Source organism: Conger conger, chromosome 9 (genome assembly GCF_963514075.1).
Source record: "Conger conger chromosome 9, fConCon1.1, whole genome shotgun sequence".
Lineage (NCBI taxonomy): Eukaryota > Metazoa > Chordata > Actinopteri > Anguilliformes > Congridae > Conger > Conger conger.
In genome coordinates, this window is record NC_083768.1 from 46,695,140 (window position 1) to 46,717,944 (window position 22,805).

Genomic DNA, 22,805 nt, shown 5'->3' on the forward strand with positions numbered 1-22,805 from the left:
AAGAATGCTATCCAGGTGAAGGATACGTCGGAGGCTGCTTTCAGATTTAATGAAAATAAGGCACCTTGAAAGTATACATTTTTAATGACAGGGTGACATTGGAAGGGTGTGCTGAAGTGTACCTGAGCAAGACCCCAAACTCCCAATTGCTCCCAAATAGCGGATTAGTACCTTGCAAGGCAGCCTATTACCGATGGTGGGTGTGTGTGTGTGCGTGTGCGTGCGTGCGCGTGTGTTACTGGGTGAATCAAATGCATCAATGCTAAAGCGCTTTGGATAAAAGCGCTATATAAGCGCAGTCCATTTACCAATTACGGTTTGGAACGTGCCTAAGTGTGAAATCTTTATGAGAATGCTGCCTTCAAAAGTTGCCTTCTAAGGCAGCAGACTTCATATTGGGACACTGCTGAGGAAAGACTTCAGTTTGCCAGATTAATATGCTCATGGAGGCAAAAGTGGCCACATACCACATTAATATCAACAAACACCGTGAAAATGAATAGATGCAAGAGATACAAAATCAGCAGTGGACATTCAGAAAACACCAGGTTTTAAAAAAAGATGAAAAGAAAAAACAAAAGCCCCTGAAGACCAAGCTTTGCAGCTGCCAGAGCCTCCTTTTATTATTCATGTTTATATGAATTTAAGAGCGTATCTCTGAGGTTTAAACCCATAACTACTTCATTCTCGCAAGGGAGTGACTGGGGAGCTCGCTTTCGACTTCTGTCTGAAGCTGAGGGGATACAAATCACTCATCAGTCCAGTCAGATTCTGGAGATTTTCTGGCCGTCACGGCAAAGTCCCTAGGACACAGTTTAATGCTCTCACCCCCCTCCAAGCCTGTTCACACACTCTGGAACCATCCACCTTTTGCTGCAAAGCTACTACAATGGTGATTTTTACTAATTGCCATCCCAAGGGGATCAGAATGGCATCAAGACTCATCTGATCAATAACAAATGAAGGGGAAATAAAACATTTAACAGAAGGTGAAATCAGCAATTTTATTTATTTCTACTTTTTTGTATAAACAGCCAATTTAAGAAAAGAGACCAAATACAGAGAGTCACAATTAGGTTTTAATTGTGAAGAGATTTACATTTTTGTTTTTCCTAAAAAGGCCTAGATATTTTCCCCTTGGTAACACTTTGGGAAGCTCAGTCATCTGATCAGATTGCATTGTATCAGAAAGCCAGCCAACTCCACTCCTCTGTTACACCTCTAGTTGTTGTGCCCCTGGAGAGCTTCGGCCATGAAAAGCTTGCCGAGGTTCTGCGACGTGAACTCCTTCACGTTCTGGCAGTAGGTGTTGATTTGACCTGTGGTGAGGGGAGAGAAGAAACAGAAACAGACACACAGGAGCAGGTGAGTTTTGGATGGGTGGGTGGCTGCAATGACAGAGCAGCTTGGCGAACTGTGGCAATTTTGTCCTCCTTTATGTACTAGGAGCGCCGCGCGACAGAACTGGCTGCCTCTTTAACGATAGCTTTTCTGCATGGCAAGGACAAGCGCGCCTCTTTGCTCATTTAGCTCCGAGTTGTTGTCGTTTTAAACAGCTACCAGTGACTGAGAAAGATGAGGTTTCTGAGACCGGTCTCAGAACGCTCCATCACCCAGATCTGGCTTCACGCACTATCTGCAGAAAAACTGTCAGTACAAGGGACAGAATGTAAACACAATCCTTCTGTCGAACATTAGTTACGTTGCAAAGATTTTGGACAGACACAGAAAAATATGTTGCTCCTGATATCAAAAACAAATTCAGAAGTGCTATAGCTTCGAAACATCTGACAACCTTATGCTCAATTTGAAAAATGGCTTTTTAGCTTACGAGACCATCTGTGCAGCTTGCACTGAAATTTCAGCAGAATACCTGGGGGGTGCCATATTAGTTTCATGTTCAGTGTGACCTTTATTTTGAAGTTGTCTACCAGTAATTACAAACAGAAAGATTAGGGCAAGAAATGAAAATAATATGTTTTGCACATGCATATCATGTACAGTGCAGTCCACAGGTATTTAGTAGTACAATTTCTGTCCTTTTGGCTCTAATCCAGCTCATTGGATTTGAAATGAAACAACGAATGAGGTTAAAGTGCAGACTGTCACCTTTACATTGAGGGTATTTACAGCCATATCAGGTGATCAGAGTAGGAATGAGATGTTTCTTCATACATAGCCCCCCATTTTAGGAGACCATAAATATTTGGACAGTGGTACAATTCTGTTATTTTGGCTCTGCAATCCAGCACATTGGATTTGAAATGAAACAATGAAGGAGGCTAAAGTGTTAGACTGTCACTTTTACTTTGAGGGTATTTAAAGTCACACCAGGTGATGAGAGTACGAATAAAAAAATTTTCATTCATACCCCCCCCATTTTAGGGAACCACAAGTAATCGGACAGTTGGCTTCTCAGCCGTTTTGGATTAATCAGGTGTATTCAATCGCTTCCTTAGTACAGGTATAAGAAAGCTTTCAGTATCTAGTCTTGATTATTGGCTTTTGATTGCCTTTGGAGTCTATTATTGCCATTTATCAACATGAGGACTAGCATTGTGCCGAAGACAGACAAGGAAGCCATAATGAGGCTGAGAAATGAGAAAAACAGTCAGAGGCCAAACAATATAACGTATAACACTGTAAAAGAATAGAGTTCTGAGCTGACTTGGTTAAATAGGGGGAAAATCGTAAACAAGTGCCCCTTGATTGAATTCCTTGAGGCGCCTCAAAGGAACCCTTGATCCACCTCTAGAAAACGAGAAAACGTGTTTAAAAGCCAATACCACAAATTAACTACCCAATCAGGAAACCAACCAACTCTTCCACACACATACAGGCCCTGAATACATTCAAAAGTGATTGCTCTGCAATGGCTGGGCAACACCTTTTACATTTAATTGAAAATTACAGTAAAAGGGGTAAAAAATAAATACATTCTTGCACTGACATGAAGCAAGCAGATTAAGTCAATGTAATGATGTGGTTTGTTCAAGGGGAAGGAGACCAATTCACAACAGGATATTATTTTATTGATCGTTCATAGATCTGTGGTTGCTCTTTAAAGTTCTCCAGTAATCCCCGGACTCCATCATTACACAGCTTCATTCTAACAGCACGCCTTAACTCGCTCAGAGGGACACCGACGTGTGCCTGTTTGCTTTTTAAAGTCAATGTCGTGCTAATCCTGGTCTATCCAATCATCTCCACATCTTCAATGGCCACTAGAACAGAAGAGGTTGATGGTGCGCTTGCTCGCTGGCAGGTCTGCTTGCGTATCGGTGCGGCGTTGTGTGATAGCACATGAAGGGGACGCGAGGTCTGAGTGAACGGCCTTCGCCAGTCCTTCCCTCTCCCCGCTGCAGCTGGACGGATAAGTCACTGGAGCAGGGTGATTTATCACTGTGCCTCTAATCAACTTCTAAAGGGCCCAGGTGTAAGGAGATTCAATGTCCTGAAGCAGCATATTTCTCAACATGCTGGCGTGTGCACACATACACACACACAAATACACACACACACAAACTTTATCCTCGACAATTATTACCCCCAACACATTAATTTAACCAGTGTTTTTTGTTGTTGTCGTTTTCTTTTTAAACACATCTACAACCTGGTTGGTGTGTCCTTCATACAAACTAACAGTGTGACAGTGACAGTTAACACTATGATAGTCCTTCAGACTAGAAAATATAGCAATCCATCTCTCCAACAATTTATTGCATTCCACATATTGCAGAATCTGCAAGTTATCGGTTAAATCCTGAAACAGCTATTTAGCATTTATTTAAGATAAACCAACCATTGAAACGCCTTTGCTTTGATAAATCTTAAATGAATAAACATTTGCATTGAGCAATTTGCTGTAGCATGCATTTGAAGAGAAATTACGAGAAGTAATCATTAATGTCAAAAAGTCTAGGGGCTGGTGATATTTCTGCAACTAGCCACGCCTCCTTGCCTCCACCAGTAGCCATGGTTCTATCCCATCAGGGAGCAATCCTCAGACCCCACACACCAATCAAACCTCTAAGTTCTGCTCGCCTGTAGAGCTCCTGTCTGTTCTGGCACCCTGTGGCGTAATGAACATGCCACTGCAATCAGAACAGCAGAATCCCTGTCTAACTACCAAGGCGGACTGAAGATTCAACTCATCAGTATGTGTCTTTGGATATCTTTTTCCTCTTTCTTTGGATTTCCTTTTGGTTAATGGAACAGATATGGTTGTGCAAAGATAGGTTACCCGTCTAATGGTACTTTAGTTTGGTACCTTTGCGGTTAGGCTGATGTTATACTTGATTATAGACGGGCGTCTGTGCCTTATTGGCGATGCACTCGGGAATACAAAGATCCGGTAACTCTGACATACTCAATTTCCCTATGCTTGCTCTGGATAAGCCTGGCATTACTCTATTCTCAGGTTAAGAAATATTCTATATAACGATAGATAAGGATATAATGACAAATACATGTTTACGTACAAGTGCACGTTAACCTGTGCGTAGGTTGAACAGGAGTAACATATGGCTAAAAACAACTTTAAAATCCTTAATATTTAGAATACTATAGAATAGAACAGAACAGCCCACAGCATTTATTGACTTGTTGAGGTTGGAAACCAAAATTGTATAACTAGAAACCTACATCCAGTAAAAAATGTTTTGCATTTTACATCAGCCAATCATCGGCAAATTAATTCCAGGTCAGCTTCATGTGCGTAAGGAATCGCGTGATTAACGGGACACGTTTTCTGTACTGAATGATTTCCTGAAAAACAAACTAAGTAGCAGAGTGGGCTTTCATCATTATAAGTAAGCATGGTCAGGTCGGGCGGAAAAGGTAGATAACTCCAGAAAAAGCTGTTGGGCTGAAGTGCAATTTCATTCTAACTAACAGCCCCATTAATGCACACACTTGTACTGAGGAACAATTGTGTGTTCAACAATATTTTTTGTCAATCCTTTTCATTTCTAGGGGCTACGACGGCCTTTCGATATTCTCTTGAATATCGAAGCGCTCCTGTCAGAAGCGAAGGAGGCAGCTTTGGGAAAGATGAAGGTGTGTGCATAATTAAACATATGAACTCCACTGCGAGGGGGCTGGCAGGAGCCGCTAATCGACCTTCAGTGCAACACAGCTTTCGTTAGACGCACGCTGGCTCGATACACGCGCACCGACTCGCCGATTTACGTGCTCCTGCTTACCAATCCGTGCCCCCGCTCCCCCCCCCTCCCTCACCTCTCGACATGCAGGCCTGTTCATTAAGTCCCCAGCATGTACATTTCCGCCAGAGGCGTGAAGTGGAACATTATAATTACAGGCAGCCATACCTGGCGTATGGAGCACAGATTGTTACAACAGTTGTTGGTGATTACACTACCTGAACATGCAGAGCAGTATTTACAGGCTGATTGTTTCCAATTTGTTTATGATTTTGAAAATTACATGGATTATCCTACACGTTACCACGGTGAAAGGAAGTCATAGTGGCCTTAATAGGTCAATTCCAATTCAGAGGCAAATGAATTAGTAGTTACAATGGTAATAGTAGATTGGCTAAGTGGTTTGTTTTGTCTTCCTTCGCTACAGATTTTCACCTCACTATCAGCATGGAATCCAGAGGTCAAAGCTGTTTTTGGATGTATGAGCCTGTATGAAAAACATATTAACAACAGAGGCTCTAGCCAAACAATAGCTGTCATGCAAGAACATTTTTGTTAAATTCTTATTACTTTTTGGGGGGCTTATACGAGTGTACCACGTCAAATTCAACACACACTTCCAACTTCAGAAAACGGTCCTAAATGAATGCAGGTCAGGACCACTCGTAAATGTTGTTCCTACTAAAGAATAAATTCCAAATAAGAGAAAATCGGTAAAAGCGCCAAATTCTCTTCTCATGAGTGTTTCTTGCATGAGGCCCAATAAGTCTAGCATTACCTGAAAAGGACGTTTTGATGATGTTGCGCATGCACACCAAATACTCTTATAATCACATAGAAAATGTCGGTAACAGATTATTTGCAATATTTCACCTAGAAAAGACTAAAACCAGCATGCGTTTTACTAACACAATGAAAGAGAATGACTATCCAGTTAAAGATCGAGAGCACAGAAGAAACGGTCAGAGAAAGAGAAACGTAAGAGAAAGAAAATAGTCTTTCGGGGTGGGGAAAAAGGGAACGCAAAAGAAGAAGGTAGGGGAATGAGACGGATGAACGTGATCCGAGCGTCGTAAACCCGCGCAGTGGCCCATTTTCACAATGTTTCTGCCTGACAGGTGCACAGAAAGGGGGAGTGGGCACTGGCACCATCAGGCCAAAGGACCGGCCCTGCTGCATGAATCATGGCTACCCGCACAGCCAAAAGACACACGTTCCATTCCTGACCTCTAACGTATTACTTTAATAATCACCAGAAAAATAACATGTCAAAATAATTCCCTCTCAACCAATCTTCTCCTTAATGCCATTCATAAATTACCCTGACTCACTCGCTGCCTCTACATCCACCGTGAGAGGGGGGATAAACTTCTCTCTTTAAAAACATAAATTAGCGGGAGCGAAGGAGAGGGTGGGGGCGATTAACACGGTCTCTAGTGGATACGTTGTCGGCGCAAACCCGTTCCCCGCCCCGCATTCGCGGGACGACGAGACGCACCTTTTCCGTACGCCGGGAAGAAAGAGAATTTAAAGGTCTCATGAATTTCTGATCGATCTTGGAAGGCTTCCAACCGCCCGGGCGCACCCCACAATCCGCCTTCACGTCCTTCTTCAAAAGCAATCGGCCGTGATTATGCGAACGGTCCGTCCCTTCGACGGCACGGACAAATCACACGTGGCGAATACCTCTTTTGAGCTCACAGACCACTCCGGCACAGAGACCGCTCTCTTAGGGCTATACTCAACTCTAGCTAATCGTAGACTACTTTTGTGCTTCACTACTGAAGTTACAGATGGCAGTTTATTTGTGACTTGTGATAATCAGCATGACGAGGTTTACAGCAGAATTGCGTTACACAGCGTATACAGTGACTTTTCCTGCATTGATCACCTGATATGGATGTACAGGCTTCAGAAAGTTTTCAGACCCCTTTTTGCACACTGTGTTGTAGACTTAATAAAAAAATTTTGCCCAGCAATCTACACTCAATAACCCATAATGACTAAGTAATAACATGCTTTTAGATATTTCTGCAAATGTATTACAAATCAAAAAACCGAAATCTCGTTTCAGACCCTTTGCTCTGGCACTCCAAACTGTGGTCAGGTGCATCCTGTTTGCCGGAAGGACGACCATCTCAGTAGCAATCCATCAATCAGGCATGTAAGTATAATGCAAATGTAATTCTTTAGGCAGAACTCCAAGCACTATGTCTGGCACATTGAAGTGTGCAAAAGGTGTAGGGGTCGGAATACTTGAAGCCACTATACTTCGACCCAGCTACATGATTTCTGCACATACACTGATGTTAATCTGGGCTTACTGCATCGACTGCTCTGTAAGGTGCTGTGGGTAAGCGTACCTGCTAATGATGGGGATCAGGGGATGTGTTAGGGGAGGACTAACAGAGCTGAGGACGGTGTTGATGAGGTTCCCGGGGGGCGTACTGACCTGCGATGAGGAGCGTCTCCATACGCGGCGGGGGCTGGGGAGGCTTGAACATTTTGCTGAGGTCCTCCTCGGGCAGCGGAAGCTCCCCGCGAGACTGCCTCTGAGCGTTCTCCTGCAGACGCCTCTGCTGGTACTGCGCACACACACACACGTACACACACACACACACACACACACACACACACACACACACACACACACACAAACACACACACAAACACACACACAAACACACACACACACACACACACACACACAAACACACACACACACACACACAAACACACACAGGTATACACACAGGTACAAACACACACAGACAGACACACAGACAGACACACACACACACAGACACACACACAGACACCAGGGGAGAGAAATGAGAACATGGGAAAGGGAGACCACTGTCATTTCTGCTTCTGACAGTACTTCATCTGGGCCTGGGAACGGAATTGCTTTGCAATTCAAATGGGCAAGAAGATTGCTGCGGCAAGAGTTGGGCAGTGTGTGTGTGAGAGAGTGAGAGAGAGAGAGAGTGTGAGAGAGAGAGAGAGAGAGAGAGAGAGAGTTTTGTGTTGGGGTGGGGTTAGCAGAGATTTGCACGATTTCTTGAGAGAAGTTCAAAGTTGGGCAAGAGAAACACCATTTGCATCTGATCTTTCTCTATATTGTCAAACTCTGTATAGCCGATGCCAGACCTGGCTATCTTTTCAGCAGGAACGCACCAGGCTCCTCACCTCCCCAGAGGCACACAGACAGGACTGAGGAGTTTAACTGGCATTTCTTCAGAGGACTGCACTTGGGTAGCATTCCGGTTACAAACTTCTAATCCTAACATGGCTGACCTGCTTGTGTCACAACCGCCTTATCGCTGCTCAAGGTCTGCAGCGCACGATACCTCCGATTCCCACAGCAGTCATTCCCCCCCGTGAGTGCAGAAAGCATCAAAAACACAATTACAAAACGTTACCATTGAGAAGTCTGGTACGTCTGATTCAATAACACTTTCTTGAGCATAAAGTAAATGGAGCGTCCGGACAAGCTTTCCAATTTCTGTGCCGCCAAATTCACTGACCGGGCAGAGGTACCTGGCGGCCATTTTGTAACGTTTGAGAGCGGAATTAAAAATGGTTCCCCCAGCACAGCAATGAGAAATGGAGATTAATACAGGTCATTTGGGTTTATCTAAGCAGGAGTATGCTGAAACCAAATGGGGGAGGGCGGGTGAGGGGAAATGAGCGATGGAAACAATTACAGGAGTGACGCAGCTCAGAGACGAAGGAGGCAGAGGGGCCATCTTGTGCCACTCCGTTCTCCTTCCAGAACTCTCCCCGGCGAGTCGCGGGTGGGGCCCGGCTAGGATTCTCTGCTTGGCGGACACTCACTGGATTCCAGTGGCTAAGCACACCACCGCCCCCCTTTTGTCTCGTTCCTCCGTGTTTTCGTTGGGCCCTATCCGTTTCCATTCCTGCTTTTTCCACATATTTTCCCCGAAAACCAATCTCTCTCCGGGTCCCTTGTTCCGGTTTGGTCAGATTATGGCAGAGCTTTTTAAGCCATCTCGCAGACGCAATGCGCCAGGAAGAAAATCATTTGTGGGTATTTTTAACCTGCACAGAACAAGTTGTTCCACCCACACCTCCTCCAAACTTTGAATGTACACTACCCTAGCACTTCCCTAAATGATAACTCCGATCATCCCTCAGCATCCCTCGTGTCTCTCACGCATGTCAAAATGTAACCCTTGAAAAATCCAGCCCTGGTTTCTTCCTCTCCTGGGAAATGAACTGAACATTTGATTATCCTTGCCTTAGTTCGGCTCCAACAGCAGCAGTGGACACTACACAGTACATTATATGGGAAGTGGGGGTTTTTTTTTTGTTCGAAAAAAAAAAAAAAAAAAAAAAAAAAAACAGGCACAAAATGGCGTCCTAGTTGGCGCAGTGAAGAGACAGTTCGGCGAGACGTCGGGGGCGGACGCGGCACAGAGCTTCACTGTGCGCAGCGGGAGACGCAGCGGGCCTCTACATCAAAGCGCGTCGCGGCGAAGGTGCCCCCCTATCTGCGCGGGTGCTATTTCACACCTTTTTACAGATCCCGACGTTACCCAGGCTCGCTCGCCGGCTGCCTGCTTCTGGCCCACTCTCAGCTGAAGGCTAATTGAATTAGAGAGATAAGGCGCCGGGCTTTGAAAACGGGTCCAGGGCCTGCTGCGTTAGCAGACGCGCAACCTCCCCGGCTCTCCGCTCCGCGGGATGGCATCACGGGCGCCCATGAGCGAACCTGCGCTTACTTAGACGTTACTAATCGCCAGGGCGCAGCGGGGAAGAAAAAATGCGGTGCATGAATGCTGCAATATTGCCCAAGCACTACTCCTTACGTGTGAAGGAGAGTTTCCCACTCAACTAAGAAAACCCACAATACTTCAACAGCAGAGCCTCTCGGCCCAATAGTGTTTTGTGTGTCAATATCGAATCCACGCTGATAGGATCCACTCTTACAGTGAGAACCGAAATTCCTTTGTTTAAAAAAAACAAAACAAAACAAAAAAATAACTCTGGAGCATCACAAGCAGGTATCCTGCCAATCTTTATTCCGTTTGGGTCTGCCCAAATGCTTGCGAGGAGTTGCATACTGTATGTTATGAATATGCTGGAATGCGGTAAAAAGAAAAGCAGGAAGCTTTTTGAAACATGGTCTGCCTGAACAATTAGCTGGTTTACATTGGGTTTGGACCAACTCTCAGATCAACTATCGTGAATTGACTTTCTTTAATCATGTCTTTAAAAAGGTTAGAAAACCTCAAGTTAAAGACTCTCGTATGCACTGACAGTCCTGTGCGCTGCAGATATTCGGCTTTTCTCCCAAAAACCACGGAAAGGAAAATCATTAAAGTTCTGTGGAATGTACAGACAAAGAGATAACCCTTGCTGCCATCAAAACAGAGCTTCATGTGGGGTGGAGATTGATCTTCATGTCATTAAGTCCAGGCAATGCTACATTCTCCGGGGTAAGACGGATAGCAAATACCCAGCTTCTGGTGAAACCTTTCTGAATCAGAGTGGAGAATACAAGCGGATTCTCATTCGATGCCAAAGGATGACGATCATTAAACCCAGGAGTTAACTTCAGTGAAGAGTGCGTCTCCATATTCATTGCATTGGTATAAAAAAAAAGGAAAAGAAAACAAATGAAAAAAAAAGTATGGAACACACCCTCATTACAACAAACCAGGTCAAATCAATCACAGGGGAAAAACAGGTTCAGAGAGAGGGAGTCAAGTAAAGTGAGAGTGGTCCGAGATAAGAAATGAGTGGAAGAAATGGTTTAGAGCACTGCTTCTCAACTCCAGTCCCCGAGACCCACTTTTCAGAAGGTTTTTGTTGTAACCAGGAACTCACACACCTGAATTAACTAACCAAGGGCATTTTTGGTGGTTTGATTGGTTCAGTCGTTAAATCAGGTGTGCGAGTTCCTGGTCACAACAAAAACATTGTGGCAAGTGGGAACCGAGGACTGGAGCTGAGAAATACTGGTTTAGAGGACAGGGAGGAGAGGTTGTGGATGTGTGTACCTGCACGCACACAAGTACATACCTGGTGCTTCTGCTGTTGCTGTTTGCTCAGGTTGCGGCTGTACGTGTTGTACTTGACGATGTCTTGGCTCATGTCGTCTACTCTGTCCATCAGCATCTGCAAGCTCTTCTCCAGGTGGTTACTGTGGGTATGGATGGGAAATGCAACGTTAACTATGTAGCGCAAGCACCTGAACTCTGTATGGAGATGAGAAAATGGCTGCATTTTTCAGCAAATTTAGCACATATCAACACTGCTACTGCTTCTTGCATGACACAAAATACCAATGTGGTTTGGTTGAGCTTTCCGTGTTGGCAGAGGTCGTTCCCCATAGAAGGGTTGAACACGGCCCTGTGAGAATGAGGTGCATGACTGCTGCAATATTGCCCAAGCACTGCTCCTGACTTGTCGAGGAGAGTTTCCTGCTTAAACTAAGAAAACCCACAATACTCTACCAGCACAGCTTCTGGGCCTAACGGCGTTGGGTTACTGTGTCAATATCGAACCCATGCTGATGGGACTCACTCGTACAGGGAGAACCAAAATTCCTTTGTTTAGTGGAATCGACCCTCTCCTGTTTTCCTTCAATCAGTCCCTGCGTGGACCGAAATGAAACCGGATCGCTCCATTGCCGTTCCGTGTGGCAAACTTCCACGCGGGCGTCAACACAGTTAGCCAGAAGTCGGTACACAAAGGGCTCTTTTCTCCCTTTCTCCCCTTGTAGCTTGGTTTTAAATTGTTATCTTGCCCTCTATCTCCAGAAAAAATGTCAACCACTTTAATACAGCTCTTCTAGTTTTCTGGACCACAGAAGGCAAAGCTGGAGTCGAAAAAACAAACCAAGAGCATTCAAAATGACAAATATGGAATAGACTCAGTTACAGAACAGACTGCAAGCTAGTAGCCTTGAGACAATGAATTTCATCACAACATGAACAAACCAACAAGCCATGTATAAATAAAGATGAGTAGCACAAATGCATATGCTAATTTAATATAGGTGGATAAGGCTATGCGGCATGCTGTAGGTGGATGATATTCAGGGCTGTAGTGGTAAATAAAAAGGCAATAAAACCCAAGCTCATTTTAGCTGAACATCGCAGGCCAAGCCAGCATGAGAGAAACGCGCCGAAAATGTATTTCAACAAATGTTGTTCACAGCAAATCTCACACCCTTATGTTATCCTCCACTGAACTGGCTTTTAATCCGTGCAACTGTTATCCGACACACTCTACTCAACTGCGTCCTTACAGAAACAGTACAAATAATCTCAAGTCAAACATGATTTTGGCAAGAAAAGGGCTCAACTTCTATATTTTTTAAAATGTGATCCAAGTGACTTCAACCGAATGATTGTTGGTAGCAGACAGGGTGGTTTGAGTATCTCAGGTCGGCTGATCTCCTGGGATTTTCACGTAAACAAGTCTCTAGTTTGCAGAGAATGGTGCATCCATCCATCCATCCATTATCTTAACCCGCTTATCCTGAACAGGGTCGCAGGGGGGCTGGAGCCTATCCCAGCATACATTGGGTGAAAGGCAGGAATGCACCCTGGACAGGTCGCCAGTCCATCGCAGGGCACACACACCATTCACTCACACACTCATACCCACGGGCAATTTAGACTCTCCAATCAGCCTAACCTGCATGTCTTTGGACTGTGGGAGGAAACCGGAGTACCCGGAGGAAACCCACGCAGACACGGGGAGAACATGCAAACTCCGCACAGAGAGGCCCCGGCCGACGGGGATTTGAACCCAGGACCTCCTTGCTGTGAGGCGGCAGTGCTACCCACTGAGAATGGTGCAAAAAACTAAAAATAATCCACTGAGCAGCACTTCTGCAGACAGAGACGCCTTGTTAATGAGAGAATGGCCAGACTGGTCAAAGGTGAAAGGAAGGTGACCGTAATGGAATTAACCACGCAACAACAGTGATATGCATAAGAGCACCTGTGAACACACAACGCATCATAACAAAGTGGATAGGCTACAGCAGTAGAAGCCTAAAAAATAAGTCTGATAAATACCTAATAAAGTGCACAGTGTATAATCAAACACAGTAGTTAAACTCACTAAATTGAGTGGTCACATTATGTGCCCCAATTTAGGGTCAAGGCTTAAAACGATTACCCGGTGGGTCCACAAAAAAGAGATACGAAAGGGAAAAGGCCAAGAGCGAACTAGATAAAGCATCCTATCACACTTGCAAACAATGCATAAACGTTCCGGGAGAGGTGTGTAAAAACTATTCATGAAATGAAGAGCGGGGTAAACAGCATTTATGCGTTCTTACCCTCCTCTACACCCCTGATGACGTTTATACAAATAACCCATTTAAAACGATCAGGCTGAATAACTGGATGGCTAGCTACATTTAGAAATGGAAAAACATCGGATTCATGAGTATTTCTCCACGTTACCAGTCACATTATTAAACATATTAACATAAAATACTGTGGCATACTGTGTTTGACCAGAAATTATGCCATGTTGCACATACAAAAGATGCATTCGAATTCACTTAAATTTAAAAAAAATAAAGCATAAATCTACATTGGGCACTATCTAGCTGTGATATGTAACATTCATCTTTTAGAAGTATTACAGCCGTGAGGCCAGTTTTAAAGAGGAAAAGGAACTAAAAGACGCTAACGGCAAGGACGTAACCTGACTGGAGGGAAAAGGGGCGATGCAGTCAGCTAAAAAAGCAAAGAAGACTCCCCACACTCCACATTTTAAAACGGGGTCATCTCCCATAGAGTTCACACGCCACCATTCCCCTTCGACTGAATTCTCTGACCCCCAAAAATGAAGAACATTAGAATACAATGTAAAAAAACAAGCTAAGCAATTAATCATGGCTGCAGAGTAGTTGCTTTATAATGCTGAGTTTATATAAGCGGATTATTTGGAAGTGTAAGGCTCAACAGAGGTTGTGGAAGGGGGATAAATGTCAGCACACTTAGTTCAGACTTTACAGGGAAGGAGAGAAGAACAGGTCATGTCAGTTCACCGCATACATGCTTGAGGCAAAGACATTGTGTTGGCGTTATCTATAAAAAAAAAAAAGAATTTTATTAAAAAGAATGACGTTCGCACTAACTTGCCTCTGACTGACTGACTTTCCTTGATTCTGGAGTTTGGCAGGGTCCTCAAATGCACAGACAATATCATCACTGTAAATATAGCAGGCGTGTTTTTTTTAAAAACATTCTGTGAACTGCTGCTACCAAACAAGTTATGCTTTTTGCAGACTCTGTCCATTTTGCCAAAATTGGAGGGGAAGTGTGTGTGCAGTGTGCGAGCGCATAGAGTGTGTTTGTGTGTGCGTGTGTGTGTGTGTGTGTGTAGCCTGAGTGTGTGGCCCTGGCTAGAACCATTTAACTTTCCGTAAAGCCTTTCTGTCCAGCATTGGTCAGTCTTTATGAATGAGTGCAAATGTTGCTTCCGGACACCCGCACTCTGTGTGCTTTGACTCGCTGTAGACCAACACACGCACAGCTCACTAGCGTTCCTAGCGCTCATCCGCTCGCATTGAAAAGGCCATTCCAGAAAGGTCCATCATTTCTGCGTGCCGGTAAAAACCGAGCGAGGCCCAGGGGAAAAGACAATTTTTTACGCCCATGAAAAAAAGTGTCCAATAGCAGCCCGATGATATCAGACACCAGAAATACCAAAAAATAACCCCACCTTGCCGAAGCAAGAAGCATTTGAACAACAAAGCCTAACCGTACAAATAAGGACAGCCGGACAGGCCCCTTGTGTGCCACCTTGTCAGAAACAAATGCTTAATGCACAAAATGGCGTCCAGGGCCTGGGACTGACCAGTCTATGACCGAAGAGTCAACAGCCCATGGGGAGTTCAGGCAGGCGACAACTCCCGATGACTAAACTCAGACAACGCAATGACGTGTCCGCCGTGACATGGAAGTGCACTTCCGCACTAAAACGAAAGCCCTGCTGCGGAAACTCAACCAGGAGCGAGTGGGCAATGATTGCCACCGGATCCCCTCAAGTCTAACAAAACGGGAACGTCTAAAACTCTCAATGTGTAAGGACCGCTGAAGAGAAACACAATGACATCCCTTTTTTTTTCGATCTAAAAATAAAACGAGCGCTACCGCAAAAGTTCCAAAAGGACAAAACGTACAAGTATGATTTTTATTGGAAGCACAACTTTCAAACAAAGAATTTGGTTTGAAAGAAAAAAAAAGAAAAAAAAGAAGACATTTCTGTTTGTAGACTTCATGTGATAAGGTAACGTTTTTAATGGCCTGGTTTTTTAAGTTGGGATAAAACTTTCTAGCTCTGTGCATCAAGGATTCTCATTCGCTGGTAAACAAACATCCCTTCAAAGACAGTGCGTTTTCCTTAAGGCGCCACAAATAAAAAGTAAATGAGCAGATTGCTCAGAGATTAAAGACGACTTAAAACAAAACACATGATGGGATTCCAATGCAGACAATAGACAAACAAAAAAGAAGATAAAATAAATAAATAAAAAAAGGGGGTGGGAGTGGTATTGTTCAAAAGGAAAATTACTTTAAGGCCACAAATTTCAACATGAATCTTCAGACGTTGCGTAAACAATGCAGGGCTTGATAACAACGGTCGGTCTGCTTTTGCACTCGTGCGAAAGGCAACGATAAGATTTAAAATACGGCAGGCAATCTCAGCTGGCTCTCGGAGATACACAACCTACGTGCTACATTTAGAAAAGCTGCACAAGGACAGCACTGCTCGTAAAACAGCTTGGTGATACTTTCAGCTCCTAAGAACTTAATTCTCAGCATGGTCGTTGAAATACCGACTGAATCCAACGACGGTTGCGTGGATATGAACACAATATGAATTCCAAAAAGCCAAATTTCTTCAAAGGAAATTCCGCTGCTCTAACCGAAGAGACAAAAACACCACAACAAAAAGAAACTAGACCGATCTTTCGCTCGTGCGCGAGCCTGATTTAACTTTTAGATTAATTCCTCCCTCTCTCTCCCCTCCTTCTGCTGTGGGAAGCAGTGAACCCCCCCCATCCCCACCCTATTAAACGGGGAAAGATTGATGGCACAGCACGTGGACAGAGTTACTGGGGAGGTAAGAGCTCGGCCGGTATCGAGCACGGGCGAGCTCTCGAGCAAAACGGGGGGAAACACCTCAAACCTTATCCGAACGAAGAAAAGGGGAGCGGGAAGAAAATATGGCCTCTCGAGATTTAAATTCAAATATTAATATGGCATGTTTTCGTTTTTTCCCCCTCCCCCTGCCTCTAAACCAGACTTATAGGATTTTTACAGACCCCCACACAAACTGAAAATGGCCATAATTCTTTTTTCCCCTCATTTCTCTTGGAAAAAAAAAATGAATAGGGGAATTCAATTTTTTGCCGGTGGATGAGGCCCGCTGGCTCGCTGTGCAGCCTTCGGGATCGGCGGCTGAGAAGGGGGGGGGGGGGTGGGAAAGAGAGAAACAGGGAGGTATTGTGTTGAAAAGGCTGCAGCGAGCTCGTGTTTGCTTTGGTTTCTAGGGTAACACCAGACTGCAAAGAGATAACTTAAACAGATGTGGAGGCAGGCAGAAAAAACCAGGGAAAAAAAACTGGGGGGGGAAAAAAAAGCCACTGATAAATCTGTCGTCTGAGGATTTCGTTTTTTTTTTTTAATCCTACCCTTTCAAGGTCCAAGTGCACACCCAAGCTTGCTGCTAAATCACTTTACTGTGCCAGACGATTTTAGAATAATTATATGCAATTTCTCAAAGAATAATAAATGGAAACTAAAAAAAAAAAAGGCTTCATAACATGTGTTTGTAGAGCGGTCCTAAGTCGATTATATCTGAAACGTACAGCAACACAGTGCAACAAATACTTGGAAACTCGATGCCACGTGGGTAAGCTTTTCACAAATGCGCTCATTTCAACAGACCCTGCTTTTCGGGGTGGACGTGATGCGAGTTTGGCTGAAAGGCCGAAATCGTGACGGTTGGGCCAAAGCTTGCAGTCATCGAAAGGAGTAAACCAATTAGGAATGTATTCTTTCAAGAACTAAACGGTGCAGAGAAAGTCCCGACTTTGATCTGGCAAAACTATGTATGACAGGTCTTGAGTTAAGAGACAAATTAAAAAGATAAAATTCTGCTCAGGAAGAGACTTGCAAACCTTGGACCTTTGATAATGGAAGGAAGGGGGGGGGTTAAATGGATATCAAATATTTTAATTACAAAAAAACAATCATTGTAACCACAGCGTGATTTGTTCCGATAATTAAAACATGAAAATGCCAATAAACCTAAAGAAAAACTGCATCTTGATATTGGCATAAGGTACTTAAGTACAAATTGTTCCCATTTCCTCTTCATTAAAGAACATAAATACTGATGACGGTAATTAACAATTAATTGAGAGACCGAGCTTCACCAAGCAAAAATTAGGAGCGTTATTGAATAAACAAATAATGATGAGAAATGTCTCCTCAGGATGGATTCTCTCAATCAGGCCACAGGTCCTTCCAAGCCTGCTAAAATCAACATCCACTTGACTGTTTGCCAATCTAGGCCTCCCCCTTTGCCCCACCCTGTCTGCGTCAAGTCCCAGGCGATGTGTTGGTCCCGAACCAAACCAGAGCGGTCACCTACCAACTGACTGCAAAATTACAGAGCGGGAACAGCCCCTCTCTCAGCCAACAGAGAATGTCGCTAACATGCGCAAGCCTTCAGGCTGCGAATACAATTCTGCACCGCATTTCTTTCAAAATTTCATTTAAAACAGGCTTCATAAACTACTATGAATAATAATAATAATAATATACATTTTTTAAGACTACGGTTTGGGGCTGCTGGTAACTCAGTCATGTTTGTGGCGCAGGAGCGAGTGCCGCCATCTTGGATCGAATCCGACCGTGCCAGAGCCGAATGTGCCCAGTAACCCATAACTGGCTTTGTGTTTCTCGGGGACACGAGAGGCCGTGGGAAGAGGGGGCTCGTTCGTTACTCCGGCGACTCCTGCTGGCCGTCCGGGGCCGTCCGGGGCTGCACTCTGAATGAGCGCATAGACGGGCTCCCTCACACTCTGTCTGTGCGTGCGAGGTTCGTGACCACAGTGCGAAAACGATCAGTTGGTGACAGACGCATTTCAGAGGAATATGTTGGACTTAGTCGGCAGCATGATGCCACATTTACCTTAATATTATCTTTAAAAAATGCTTTGTTATTAAGGCTACAGATCGAGGTGCTTTTGATTCTATACAGGGGACGAATCACGCAGATGTGGCTAGCATCGGAATAGAACGTCAACGTCATACACTCTTCTTTTAGACTTTTCACTTCTTTTAGACTTATAAATGGACTTGAGTGTTGCGTTTCTGAAAAGGGCATTGTGGAGAGGAAATCACCTTGAGTTCAGATCTGTACTCTGTGAACAAGAAATGATCAGATGAATAGAAAAGATCACCTGAAGGAAACGCCAGTCAGATTTGTTAGTCCTTCAACTGCCAGACTCGATAGTCCTTCACCTTTCATTCAAACGTGAATATTCAGATGAAAGCCGAACAAAGGATACAATGCTTATATGCTAAGTCCATACAAAAAACAACAACATTTCATTATTATTTTTAAACAGCTATCTACCTTTACACATACAGTACGTTAGTGCAGGCCACAGAAGGATTTATCACAGATGATTTGTGCGTGGGTGTGAGTCAATGCCTGCACATGACAACTGCATTGTCTTCCACTTATCTGTGATGCAGCAATATGAAGTGACACTGCCCACATCTCCAGAAATGTATGCAAGGAATAGCTAAATTCAGCCATTTGCCACAACTAGTTCCTAATGTTCATGCTAAAAATATTAGCGTGGGGACACCGTTGGTCTAACTGGACGCAAGCTTTATGCCATCCACTCGTGTGGTTATTTATAAATTCCTAGTTTTCAGGACATTAAAAAAATCAAAATATCAGGCTAAGCCAGAGCCAAAAGTGATTGAGAACTGCCCACCACACACTCCAATTACATACATGTAACAAAATGACCGCATGCTTGCAGTTAAATGACATCATGATGTTTGTGGGGAAATTAGTTGGAAAATGTGACTTGATTGGAACATGACTGCAAAGCAGCACAAGGACTTTTTGTTCAAGTTTAGGTTTTTCAGTAATTTTTCACACTGTGGACAGATGCATTCTCTCCCCCTGGTAACACTCTACTTCAGCATTCCAAACAGCCTTCCCCCTTAATCTTTGAACAACTACATACAGAACACGTAGCTGGCATTTCAGAATTAGATAGCCAGACGCAATGCAGAGACACTGTGGTGATGTCCTTATGCCTGTCAGCATACAGTACTAGTCCTTGGGAGGACCTGCGCTTTTGGTTTATAACCTACACAGCGGTGTTTTACATGCATTCACTTACTCTGAACATCTCAAAAATATATTTAAAACCAACGTGAGCACACTACAAGCTGTATTCCACATTTAAGAGTCCCTGAATGCACAGCGCACGTCTAACCAATCCTTTGCATGCATTCTCCACTCTAAGGTGCTGTGGAGCCATTTTGTCCAAATTTATAATCTCAATAAATCACTAAAAACTACATTTTAAATGAAATGTTTGCACACGCTGAAAGCCTCAAAAGAGAGGTAATTAAATTGATCAGCCTTAACGCTAACACCAGCCTGCTCCATTAAGGCGCATCAGCACAAATCTGACAACTGCTACAGCCATATATAATACCATCGATATACTTTATGTCAAACATGTGTTCACCACTGGGCAGACTGTTTAAGATTCAAACCTCTCAAAAAAGTCATAAACTTAAGGTGTATTGGCAATTTTGCATATAAAAGTTAGAGGCAATGTACTTATTTTGCATTTTCCAAAATTCCACATTACCCATGTGTCCTATTTGGGAAAACATATCTTGCATCACTCTTTCAACATAGCTTGCCCACAAACTGTCAGAACATGTCAGAATGTTTAAATACAATGTATAAACTAGCAATGAACTGATTAAATGACCTGCATTAAAGTGTAGAGTATGTTGCCATGATCACATTTAAATACACTTATTGTATGCAATTCTGGATAAAATGTAGAAGCAGATATACAGGCTAGTTCATGTATGTATATGGCCGAAACATAATTATTAACATTTGCCCAAAAGTAATTGACCAATTGAACAAAGTCATGGGTAACCACTGTCAATTCACAGTCGATCAATGATAGCGTCACCCACAAATCGCTGAGTCTCACTGTTGGAATAAATGTTATAATGTTGCATGCAATAGATACAATTTATCTTTTATCTGTTGAATTTATAAAAAGAATATACTGCCATGTTAACGCAATACAAAGAATGAGCAGTGCAGTCAGTGCATTTGAAATATTTGTGTGACTGGCACATGGATACTGATGGGGTTTGACTACGGTCGCTCACTCGCAATAATCAGCCCTTTAACAAAAAACCTGTAGTCATTCCTGACAAATATACACGCATATGTGATTATTATTACTGCCGATTGTTAGCAAAATGGCATACACAGCTTCCTTCCATTGTGCATAGTAAAGAGGACATTTTGTAAAAGAGTCCTTTTCATAAAATGGAGTACCTAATGTTACAATCGGCACCTGCCAGGTTAAACGCTGTATGGAGGCATTTCAGCTTTTAATAAATGACTTCTTCAATGAGAGTCTCTTTTTATTTATGTCATAAGAAAAATATTCCCCAAGCTCGCTTTTTTGTGCCGCCTTAAAATGATTTTTCAAATTTGTCCATACAGTGCAGAGTGTAGGTTTATATTATAAAAGTCGTCAAGGAATAATAGGCATGGAAAAATGTGAAATGTTAATGGGATTCAATGCGTGGGTTTCTGAGGCTTGTGCAACCTTTGCCTCTGACCATTTCAAAACTGCCTACCTATTATTGAAGGAGTGCCATTCTTCATTCTCTGCATACATTCTCCTCCGAAAAAATTTCATATGTGGAGAACTTTATTTGATCGGCAAAACCTTCGCCTCGGTCAATATTAAAATACTCATTTTCCATGGCACTGCATTGTTTATTCACTGTATCCAATCTCGGAAAAAAAATACTTCATAAACTATAAGTGGGGATATTGTGTAAAAGGCCTCTATGATGACAGGCACCGGGGCAAGGTCAGGTTTACTTTAATGCGGGTCAGGTGGACTGCGGGCATAATTTTTTTGAGGGCGGGTAATGTTCGGTCTCAGAATTAATAAGGCAGGGGAAAAAGGGACCAGTGCAGGACTCTACTGCCAGGCATATGCAGCACCGGTCCAGGCAAGATGAGAAAGCAGACCAGCGGTACAATGCACCACGCTCTACTGAGAACCAGTCCTTCAGCCCAGCGATTCCCATCGTCGGTCATGGGCACCCCTGTGCAGGCTGGTTTTCGTTCTAACCGCAATCGCAACCCAAGTATTTCAACAAGCTGTTATTCTTTTCTTAATTAGGCGCTATTCATGTTCAGAGGGATTATTATGTCAGAAATAGTTCTGCATCCCACAAAGAATAAAATCCCCATCACATTGTACTTATTGTGATACCGCTTTTTATGCAATTGTTTGCAATGTAACAAAACTGACCAGATTAAAAGAGTGAGGTGAATCAACAGGCTCCTAATTAGGTTGCTGAACACAGGTATTAGAGTTCTTTCAGGATTCATTCCTTAAACATATCAACACATTGCAGGTTGGGTGAGTCATCATTCTTTGAATTTGTCTTCTACCAAATTGTTAGGCCCCGTGTTTACATTTTAACCTCCTTTTTTGAAATCGTTTGAAATGCATCACAAAAATCACAATATGCGTCACTGCGTGGAAAAGGGGGTAACATCGCACAGAATTGTTTTTCTTTTTGGCATACAAAGCTATTTATAGCACAATGTGGTTTAAGAGAGTAAATAACCAGACAAGTAATTAATGTGTATGCATTGTTAATTAGCAAAAATTAACCTCTTGTTTCATTGGGATTGCAATTGTGGTTGAAACAAAAACCAGCATACACAGGGGATGATGCTGGGAACCACACCATTTTAACCTCGGGGGCTCCTTTTTTCTAATTATTTTCAATGAGTTTGGAGCATTTTCTATGTTGATTCTGCTCACCAGGCATTTATCCACCTCACTGTGTTTAGGTGCGCACAGAACTGAGATTTTTCTGTGCGGTCCAATAGCATAGCAACAGAGGCGGGCCTTGAACTTCAGCTTCCACAAAAAACAGAGACGATGGAAGAGAAAGTTTGTCTTCACAGTTTCTGTCCACCGAAAGTTCCACGAGTTCACAAATCGTGACTACCGTGACAAAAATAATCGTGATTATTCAAGGGATGGCGACAAATTAGCGCCATGATTGATGTAGACGGCAAGTTATTTTCAGTTGAAATTAGTTTGCTAATGCTGTTAATGTCACCCGTGCAAGTGACTGACAGGAGCCGTGTGGTTGCCTAGCAACAGCAGAAAAGATTCCTCCAGCTCCTTTTTCAAGATAGGCTAGCGTGCCTCGCATTTCCAAGCCGACGGAGATTGCCCTGGGTGACTGCAGCCTTAGGGAGTGTACACAACACTGAAGACCCTGCTTTAGCAGGAAGTGTACAATA

At 43.5% G+C, this 22,805-nt stretch overlaps 1 protein-coding gene across 1 annotated transcript in view; it reads right to left on the reverse strand.

Annotated features, from left to right (window-relative positions):
- Positions 1–990: 990 nt before the first annotated feature.
- eif3hb (eukaryotic translation initiation factor 3, subunit H, b) overlaps positions 991–22,805 on the reverse strand; it is an 87,371-nt gene continuing 65,556 nt past the window's right edge. Inside the window, exons 6-8 of the mRNA XM_061253754.1 lie at positions 11,211–11,331; positions 7,615–7,747; positions 991–1,319 (exon numbers count right to left, since the gene is read on the reverse strand). Coding sequence (XP_061109738.1) covers positions 1,222–1,319; positions 7,615–7,747; positions 11,211–11,331 — 352 coding nt within the window. The 3' untranslated portion in view covers positions 991–1,221. The remainder of the gene's footprint in view (positions 1,320–7,614; positions 7,748–11,210; positions 11,332–22,805) is intronic.